We start from the raw sequence: 10,042 nt of genomic DNA, 5'->3' as shown, positions 1-10,042 counted from the left end.
GCATACTCTTCTGACTATTAAGCTTGTCTATAAACTTCTTAAATGCTCTAAAATGCCAGTGTATCTTGCATTCAATAAAGGTTATATTCATACATAGTCTGCGTAAATGTCTTGCTTTAAATCTGCTTTCCTTAGAAATAGTGGACCTGGGCATCAGAGGATGAAACTAAAATTTGCTAAGCTTGGATCTGTAAATTTACTGGAACTCTGGCTTTAAATTATTAAAATGGTGTAGGAAATCGGTTGCTTAATGCAAGGCCTGCTGAAAGGGAAACATACTTTTTTTTTAAGCAAAATTCATGCTACGTGCAGATATTCAGTTGGCTCATGCTATCAGCCTTGCATAGAAACAATGAAGGTATTGGCATGATCTGTCCAGGATTACTTAGGCTTAGTACGGAGACTTAGGATCTGCGAGGCCTTGGTATATTGCTTTCATGACTCTTAACTGGCAACAGTGAACTCGTTTTTGGACACGTCCTTTATACCTTTTAGAAATCAAACAGGTTTTTATGATGTGATCTTTGGTATCTTTATGGGTACAGTTTGTTGTCTTCTTGTGGTAACAGGAAGAGGAATGACATATACAACGTGCTGTAACCTTGTTGTCATCCTTAGCAGCGTGGAGGTCTTACTGTGTTGATGTAAACAACACATTCGTCAGTGTTTCCCAGTTTTACTGGTGTCAGTTGTGTCCTTCATTATCAATTCAAGTCATTATTTTAATCCTTGCTCTGTGGTTTGTTCTGATGCTGTTATGTGCACTCATATTTACCAATCGTACTTTATTCAGACCAGTATTTTTGCTAAAAAAATCTCTAAAATGGCTGCCCTTCTGGTTCATTATTTTCAGTGTTAAAATGAGGAAACTGCGTTGTTTTTTTTTTTTTGAACTCTTTGAAGAGTGCAGCTTATTGAAATAGCGTTGCTTCGTAAATACTTATTTGTGTTGGCATGTTGGGTATCTCCAGAAGGAACTGATCACACGTAGATAGAATTACTGTATTTTTGCTGTTTAACTTTCAAATGAGCTTTGTCTAAGGATGAGATGAGATGCAAGAAAACTAGTGTAAGATGTACATGAGAGGGGAAGTGTGCTCTGCTTTGCAGTCTTTCTGGTTCCTTTTCTCTGGCTTTTTATTGATGCATTGCTGAGTTTCTCATGTTAAAGAAAAACATATACTCTTAACTGAATGAAGTTGTCCATATGGACTTTGCCTTATTAGGAACCGTGTGCTTTTTGCCATGAGTGTATTGCTGGTTTATCTGAATTGGTACCTCCTTCCTTCTCAGCAGTAACAATTCTAACAGATGAAAACCAGTGGTCTTCCTCTAGGATTAGTTTCCATGTGCAAATAAAAAGGTTATCTCAGTGGTGTAAAGAACCAGCAGAAAATATAGTTCAAGATGCCTAGGAATTGACCTTGGATAAATTTCAATGCAGCAGGATTTAATTGCTGGTTTTAATTGTAAATTTTGGTAGTAATTCACCTGACCTAAAGAGATTACTTTTTTCTGAGCTAACAGGCTTTTTTTCTCTAGTATTTGTAGATATTGGTAAATTCAACCCATATCCAGCCTGTTCTATCTTAACTTGGTACCAGCATTTATTACAGAACTCTCTAGTCTGTAATGAAACAGAATTGTAGAGGTGGAAGTCAAAGCCTGTTTACAGTAGAAACAGACACTGAGGTGTAATGTCCATAGAGAAGGCAATACATATGCTTCTCGATGTCCTGAAGTAGAAACCCTTTAATAGTTAAGAATATCTCTACATCAAATGTTGATATGACTAGGCTGCATTTTGGACTTAATACAGGGGAAGTAAGAGCATGAATAATGTTAATTTCCTCACCAGTTGATAGGTCTTCTGAATTACTTTGTATAGAAAGAGAAATTACTTTAGCAATCTAGCTTTTTAAAATAACTTTTGGATGAACCAATTTCTCTTGCAGACTGTGTTTCTGAGTATCTTGATGAGGTCTATAGGGAACAAAAATACAGTTCTCCTTGGCCTTGGCTTTCAAATCCTTCAGTTGGCTTGGTATGGTTTTGGATCTCAGTCTTGGTAAGCACGCATTTTCATAGGTACATATCTGTTAGGAACTGAAAATGTTTTTCCGAGAAATTCTGCCATTTAGTTCTGTTGTCCTGAGTATTTAAATATTCTGTGAATTAAGCATTCTCATTTGCATTACACTACCAGAGTTTGGTCTGTATTTTGCACATGTAGCAATGATAGAATTTTCCGGGTATATTGTGTAAGGTGCAGAGTAACAGCCCTTTTGAAAAAGGAGTCTTTGCACTGTTTTGGTTCACTGAGTTTTATGCCTACGAATGTGGTTAAAGCTTTTTCTTAAACTCACAAGCTAGTAAGTAGTATGTTCTCTCTAGTAATTCCACTAGATCTATTTTATCAATCAGTTATTAGACCCCTACTTTTTTTCTTTGTTTTCTAACATGTCGTTCTCTTACTGTATTTGGTCTTGGAAACTATCTAGAACTTCTTTTGTTGAAAAAACTGTGAGTAAACTAGAACTGTAAGCTGGAACAGCTTTTTCTTTACAAAGTTTGTCCTACTGACAGTGACGAATGCTTGTTCTTTGTCAGAGCCCATGCTGGTGAGTTATACAAGTTAGAGGACTGCCTCATTGGGACACCTTGTGAAATTGTTCATTTGTACAGCCTTTGGAGGGGGAAAGGCTGTGCATTGCTTCACTCCCACTCCTCTCTTTTCCTCTGCTGTAATAGCTAGTGCACAATCAAATGTGCTTCTGTTCCAACAAGCTCAGGGTAATTCGTGGGATGGGAGCAGGAAGAAGGCCCTGACCAGATAGTTGCCAGTCTTTATTTTAATAAGAGAACTTTTGATAGGGCATTAAGCCTTAAATGAGGGTACCCTTGTGGCCCTTCTTGGCAGACTGGGGACTAATTATATGAGCAGTCTCATTTTAAATTCAAATAATGTTATTTAACACAGGATGATGTGGGCAGCAGGCGCTGTTGCAGCAATGTCAAGCGTTACATTCCCAGCAATCAGTGCTCTGATTTCACGAAATGCAGCATCAGATCAACAAGGTGAGTATTGAATGAATTTCTGTTTCAGTGTCAGACAGCTTTCTTGGATGACTCTGCTGTCTAGAAAGCAGAATACTTACCTGGATGTACTTTTCCAATATGTTGATAAGTAATGACTGTCTTTGGTAGTAGCTGTGGAAGTCTGCCGATCTATGTAGAGAGGAAGGAGGTACACAAATTTATCAAATTTGCATTGCAAAATACATGCTTTCTGTCTGACCAGCTACTTCTCTTCTAGCTTCTGTAAAAGTACTACAAAAGCAGGAAAACCAGATATGGTAACATTCATGTTTTTTCCTGCCTCTTTTTTTTTTTATTAAAAGTAATATTCTCTAAGCAGATAGGGAGGATTAATGTAACAGTACCCTCTTTTTAATGGAAACTAAGAACACATCTTACCAGATTAAAATAAACCTATACAAGAAGCTCTGTTCTGTGTGGAACAGCTGGCCCTATTTGTTATAGTACTTCAGGTTTTCAAGGAACAGAAAAAGAAGCTTAAGTATATAGTTTATCTGAGAAGACAGAATAATTCATTGGTTTTGATGTGAAGTGGAATGAACAATCAGAAATAACTCTTCATTTAAAATGAAGTGAGGGAAGGAGTCATCACAAAATAGAACACTGGCATATAATAGCTGAATTTAGTGTTCTCTTTCAAAAAATCCTGTACATGTAAATTGTAAATATCAGTCTTGCCTTTCCGTCATGCAACTTGAAGTTAGGTAAGTACAGTTAATATGGGAGGTACAAGGGAGGTGCAGTTCTAGGAGGCAGGTTTCCATTGAGTTTGAAAGCTGCAAAAGACAGTATTTTACGTGGCTTTTTTTATCATTCCCCTCTGCTCCATTTTTGTTTCTAATAGACACATTTAAAAGAGTTTTAAAAGACTTGTTTTCTATTTATGTTATGAAAGTAATAGTTTAGTTAAGTTGACAGAAGTCACTGATCTTTCATTTTACGTAAAGGAAACTACTGTTACTAGCCGGGGCATACAATAGTTTATAGAGTGAAGTTTTGCCACCTAGTGGCAAGAAGATTTTAAGCTTACATGTCAAACTATGAAGAAAAAGCTTGGACAACTTTCTTTTTGGCATGTGTGGTTTTTTTTTTTTTTCTTCCATTTTGCAAGTTACTGCCTTAAGAAAGAATCAGATACACAGAGTATTAATATTGTAAAAATAGTGTTCTGTAGAATCTTAATCTGTAAGATAGTCAACTTTTTATGCTGTTATCACTATCACATAATGAAGTTCAAACAGAAATACACCCATAGAACTTTGATTGTTCAAGCTTTTAAAATAATCTAATGTAAGAACTGCAAGCAACCTAGTATTGTGAGTTTACTGCAGTCCTACTGAATTTACTGACCCGAATAAGTTACTTGGTACTTAAATAAACCATGGTTTTAGACTGGTGAGGGGAAGAAATCTCTTACAGTTTGTGCATATTTTACTGATAACAACCCTTAATACATAGATATATTACTCTAAATTTCTTTTGAAAAATAAATTGAACAGGTACCACACTTCACTTCTGCTTTCTTCACTGTAGGCTTTGGGTGAGGGTGAAAGAACTCTAATGCAGAAAATTAGACTTGCACGTAAATTTAGTCACTCATATTCAAAACTCATATTGCTTCCAATATCATGGAAGTACAGTGACAGAGCTATGGTCATGCAGAGGATTATTTTAATCCAGCCAAGTTGGTTTCAATGTATTTCTTAAGATCTTAGTACGTAGAAATAATTGAGATGTGCTATTTTGGAACAGCCATTAGAATACACTCAGAGCTGTTGGCTCTGAGCATTTCATTCTTGATTTAAAAGAAAATAAATCCTAATCTTTTTTTTTTGTTAGGTGTTGTCCAAGGAATAATAACTGGAATAAGAGGTCTGTGCAATGGCCTGGGACCAGCACTGTATGGCTTTATTTTCTTTCTCTTTCATGTGGAGCTCAATGAGCTGCCACCTGATCAGACTTCTGGAAAAAAAACAATGCAAGATCCCAGTGATGAGGTGAGTTTAAAATTTGATGTGAAGTTTGCAGTGTAGCGCTCATAAGGGTAAAAATCTGTTCCAGTAAGTTTTAAACGAGTTGAAACTTCTGTTGTTTAGAATTTTCTAAAGCTTGTGGTAGAAGAAATTCCTGTGCTGAAGCCTAATGTATGAGCTTCCTTATAAAATAATGATTTTTCTAAGGTGTAAGTATAAATTAAACTGTCATTTCACGTGTCCTTGTTTTCTTGAAAACCTACTTAATAAATAAGTAGACATTTTTTAGTTAGCAGTACAGCAAAATCAGTAAGTATTTGTATAACTAAGATTGCTTTTTATTCTAATATCAATGGGACAGCTCTTACGTTTAATTATGTATGTACTCGTAAGGTTTGTTAAATGCCCCTAATTACATCTCTCCCTGGTAACAGTTACCAGACACCTAACACATAAAACTATCATTCAGGAAAATAATAATACAAAATTTTTCCTACTAATATTCAAGTCTAATATAACAATGGGAAAGAACTACACAATTTAAATACATATGTTGCTTTAAAAATCAATCTAAGTAAAGTGAGTGGAAATGAAAACCAGGGAATGCACCAAGATTAGACAAGGAAATTAGCAAATGTGTACAAGCATAGCTTATATTAGTAGTACTAGTACCTTGGATTTGCAAGGCCCAAATGCAAGTTACCTGTCTCTTGATTTTGTTGAATATTTTAAATTGATAACTAGAGGTTGCTTTACAGATACATGTTGTTTGAAAAATGTTTTCTTGATTTTATTAAATATTCATAAATGTTCACTAAGAAGCATTTTAATAACAAATTTAAATGGTCAAGTACCTTGTCTTAAAAAGTTACTGGATGTCTGTGGAACTGCAGTTAACTGATATAATGTGTTTTAGTCTGTGACAAGCATTGTTAATTTTTTTTTTAATGCTTAGGCTTGTATTCTACCCCTGCTTGTCAAAAGCTGTGAGTCTATAGGAACTCAATTGAGAATGCAGTGTTACTGTGCTGGTCAAACCCAGTGTGCTGTTGAAGTGAATTAAAAACAATTCTTCCTCCTTTGTTTCCACCACTGTAATACTGGGTGTTACTGCAACTACAGGAAATAGATTTTTAAGTTGTTACCAGACTTAGGTTATTTATGTAGGTATTGTTGAAATTATTAATGTGAAGAATAAATTTGTGTAACTTTTGACACATTTTACTTTAAGAGAAAGCTGTCTTGTCCCATTTTAAAAAAATACTAAGTTTAACTTAACTAGTGAAAGCTGATTATTCTCCTAATTTAGTATTGTGCCTTTTGGTTAGTCTTCTGTGTTCGCTGATGGACAGAGTGCTAAAACAAATTGTTAGATATAATGGTTCTGTAAACCTTCATATTCAAACCATGGTAACAGGAAAATCTATATGCAAATTTCAGTTATTTAATATGTAGAGTAAATAGAAGAGAATATATCCTAGTAGTCATTTCTGGTAGGTTTTTAAACAGCTCAACTTAATTTTTTCTTTTTTTAACTTACCTTTAAGTATTCATTTCTGTTACTCTAGGAGACTTAAGAATAGGATTTTACGAATATCACTTTTTTTTTTTTTCCTGTGGAAGTGGGAGAGTTGCAATAGTACCTCAGGTCACACTTGTGATTGTGTTCCATCAAAGAAAAGATCTAATGCACCTGTTGAGGAAAGATTGTGTGTCTGCTTTTCAGAGCATCAGTAGTAAAAGTTAAGCATATCTGTCTTAATTCCCATTTAAATAACTGTTTTCAAAACTGGAAACCCTGAAGAGGAGAGTGAGGTTGCATCATTATAACTATCCACGGGGAGTCCATACAACAGACAATGCAGTCATAGGCTGTGTTTGGAGAGCAATAACAACATTTGGTAATGCAATGAGCAAGGTCTGCTTTTCAAAGCTCCTTACTCCCTTTAATGAAACTGCAATAGTGGAATATTCGAAGGTGCTCAGATAAATCAGCTGTAATACTACAAATGAGGATATTAATTTATGGAAGTTTTATTATAATCTTTAAGTACTTGTGGACTTAGCACCACTTGAAGATTTAAGTAATATCATTAATATAAATTCTGTTAATATGATTATATACTTTAGAGACCATCAGCTGAAAAATTAGGCCTCTGCTTGTAACAAGAGTTGAAGCAAGGGAAATATCCTGTTACTGTATGCTTAATTTCAGCTGCTTTCCCACTTCATATTAGAATATCTTCCTGTCCTTTATTTGGTAGAAAAGTAGTACACTGGATTGACGAGTTTCATCTTCTGATTTTATTTTAGTTGACAAAAATACAGAAAAGTTGTTTAAGATTAAAAAAAAAAAAAATCACTGGAATCCTGACACTTCCTTTTGTAGAGTTTTGTCATTAAACTTAGCTGGTTTAAAATTAACCTTATAACCTTCCTGGTGCTTGTTTTTAATTGTGGTTATGAGATGTGGATAAGCTGTATTTTACATATTTTAAAATAAACTACTTAGAAGCGAGACAGAATAACTCCAAATACTAAGTCATCATATATGACAACAACCTATCTCTGCAGTGAGAATGGTATGTACTGCATAGCCTGCTTCCTCACTCACATATAAGTTTATGAGGATGTTTGTTTATTTGGCTTACTTGATTCTAAAGTATGTCAACCATGGAAGCAAGTGGAAAAAGTGAAGTTAAGCTAAAGATTTATTGAGCGTTTGTACTTCTGGATGTTGAAACCTTATCCTATTAATCTTCAGAGGAATCTTGCTGATTTAACAGACATGTTACCTAAAGAAGGAAAAATTACGAAGAAGCATCAGTCAATGTCTGTTTCATCTGCTAGGCAATCCTAGTGTCAATTGATAGTTTTGTGCATGTTTTTGTTCTTTAGATCAGTGTGCAGATCAAGTGAGGAATTCTTAGGGATTGTAGATGCAGAAAATTCATGTTGCAGTGCACATATGAACTTGTTTGCATAAACTTTATAGTCACTGTAAATGTCTCCCATTATCTCCTGCCTTAGTAGTATAGTTTTTAATGCGGAAGTCAATGTCTGAAACTTGATGAATTCTTTAATATGCTTGTTTCCCTGCAGAGAACAGTTATTCCTGGTCCACCCTTCCTGGTTGGAGCATGCATTGTTCTTCTGGCTTTTCTAGTTGCCTTATTTATTCCTGAGCACAGTAAAGCCAGCAATACCAGAAAACACAGCAACAGCATCAGTAGTACTCTGAGTAACAACCTAGACCGAAGTAGTGAAGAGGATATTGAACCATTGCTGCAAGATAGCAGTGTATGAAGGCTAACTTCTGTGGAGACTATGGAACAAATTCACACACTGAATTGCGACTCTGGAAGCTTGGTGGGATGTACAGATTACCTGGTCTCTGAAAGGAAGGCAGCTGTGTACAAGGGAAGGTCACATGCTATATGATACTTGAGGTCGATATGATACTTGCAGGACGGTTTGTTCAGGATGGCAGGTCACAACTAGGTGTGATTCTACCCAATATTGGACTGTGGATGCTATGTCAAATCCTGGTATTGGGTAGAAACCCGAATATATGGACATAATGGATTTTTTTTAAAGTTTGAATGTTTAATTTCCAAAGTTGTATGCAAAATAATCAGGTTTGAGGCAGAACAGTTTCTGCCAGCACTGTTAAAGGTTGTTTTGCGTTTCTTATGCCTTTTGTCTGCAGGTAGTCCTCACAATTTGAGAGAGACTGATCTGTATAGGTTTGGTATCTGAAATAGTGGCTATCAGTAAAAGTGATTGAATTTCCTGAAGACATGGTCTCAAATATTATTTAGTAACGAGAAGTCCAGTAATTACCAGAAAGCAGTCATGAAAGTGACATGACTTCTGAGGGTGTATGATCACACATGACAGTTGTTACCCATAGATGAAAGTCATACTGAAGTTTTAAGCCCACATTCCAGAACAGTCAGTTCTGAGCAGTTAAAGCAAATCTGGGTGGCACTTGAGAGCACGAGTCACATTAATGTTTTGCTGATAACAAATAGAATTTTAATTATAGAATGAGTAGCATCAGAAATGTGGACACTCCTGACTTCAAAGGCAGGAAAAACTGTGGGTGCCGGAGCAGTTTACATCAAGAAATATGTATATTTATTGCATTTTGTCACTTTATCTGCTATATGAAATAATCTTTCCTATTAATTCTTTTCACCCTGCCTTAAGTGCTACTTAGTGTTCAGTTATTAATCATATTTAGCCTTCATATCGCTGTCCTACCTGCTGAATCTCATGGATATATTCATATCAAATTTCCTTCCTAAAAGATGCTTTAAAGGAGTTGTGAATGGCTACCAATGTGCTAATTTTTAGAGACATTTTATGAAAAATACACAGATTTGTATGTATTTTGCTGCAGTGTAAATGGACCATTAAGCCCAACTTTAATGACGTACTCCAATGAATGTTTTATACGTATGCAATATATGTAGATATTCCTGAGGAGTTTTAATTTTTCCAGATGGGGTGCTGTGTAAATCATGTATTTATAAATGTCATGAAGGTACTGACAGATATACAGTTTTTTAAAAGGATTGTGTATTGACTGAACAAATTTTAAAAATATATATTTTGAAACTTGTTCCACATTGAGCAGAGATAACCTTTTGTACTATGCAGTTTGGTTTTTAAGTTAATAAACTTCCTAATGCATAATAAATCTACATCTTAAGCTTTCTAGGTTTCATTTGTAAGTGTGTGTTCTTCCAGGTTCACTATTGTGCCTTCCCTGCTTCAGAAGTGGTTTAACCCTAGTGCTGGATTACAGTACCTGAATTCCTGTTGTACCATTGTGTCTGTGTCATCAAGGATGGTGAAAAGCATGCTTTGCTTAGAAGTCCCTTTGGTGTCTGACATGGTGTGCAGTGGGGTAGAGAAGTGGAAAGAATGGGAGGAGTCAGTTTCAAAAAAAAAAAAAACAAACA

General features: G+C 35.4%; 1 protein-coding gene across 1 annotated transcript in view; it reads left to right on the top strand.

The window, feature by feature from the left end:
* The window catches only part of HIATL1 (hippocampus abundant transcript-like 1), a 19,229-nt gene extending 10,851 nt beyond the window's left edge, over positions 1–8,378 (top strand). Inside the window, exons 8-11 of the mRNA XM_009704156.1 lie at positions 1,956–2,068; positions 2,981–3,078; positions 4,939–5,096; positions 8,175–8,378. Coding sequence (XP_009702458.1) covers positions 1,956–2,068; positions 2,981–3,078; positions 4,939–5,096; positions 8,175–8,378 — 573 coding nt within the window. The remainder of the gene's footprint in view (positions 1–1,955; positions 2,069–2,980; positions 3,079–4,938; positions 5,097–8,174) is intronic.
* Positions 8,379–10,042: the final 1,664 nt, after the last annotated feature.

Source organism: Cariama cristata, unplaced genomic scaffold, assembly GCF_000690535.1.
Source record: "Cariama cristata isolate BGI_N322 unplaced genomic scaffold, ASM69053v1 scaffold45927, whole genome shotgun sequence".
Lineage (NCBI taxonomy): Eukaryota > Metazoa > Chordata > Aves > Cariamiformes > Cariamidae > Cariama > Cariama cristata.
The sequence above is the reverse complement of the archived record's forward strand: the minus strand, read 5'-3'. Positions and strand labels throughout refer to the sequence as shown.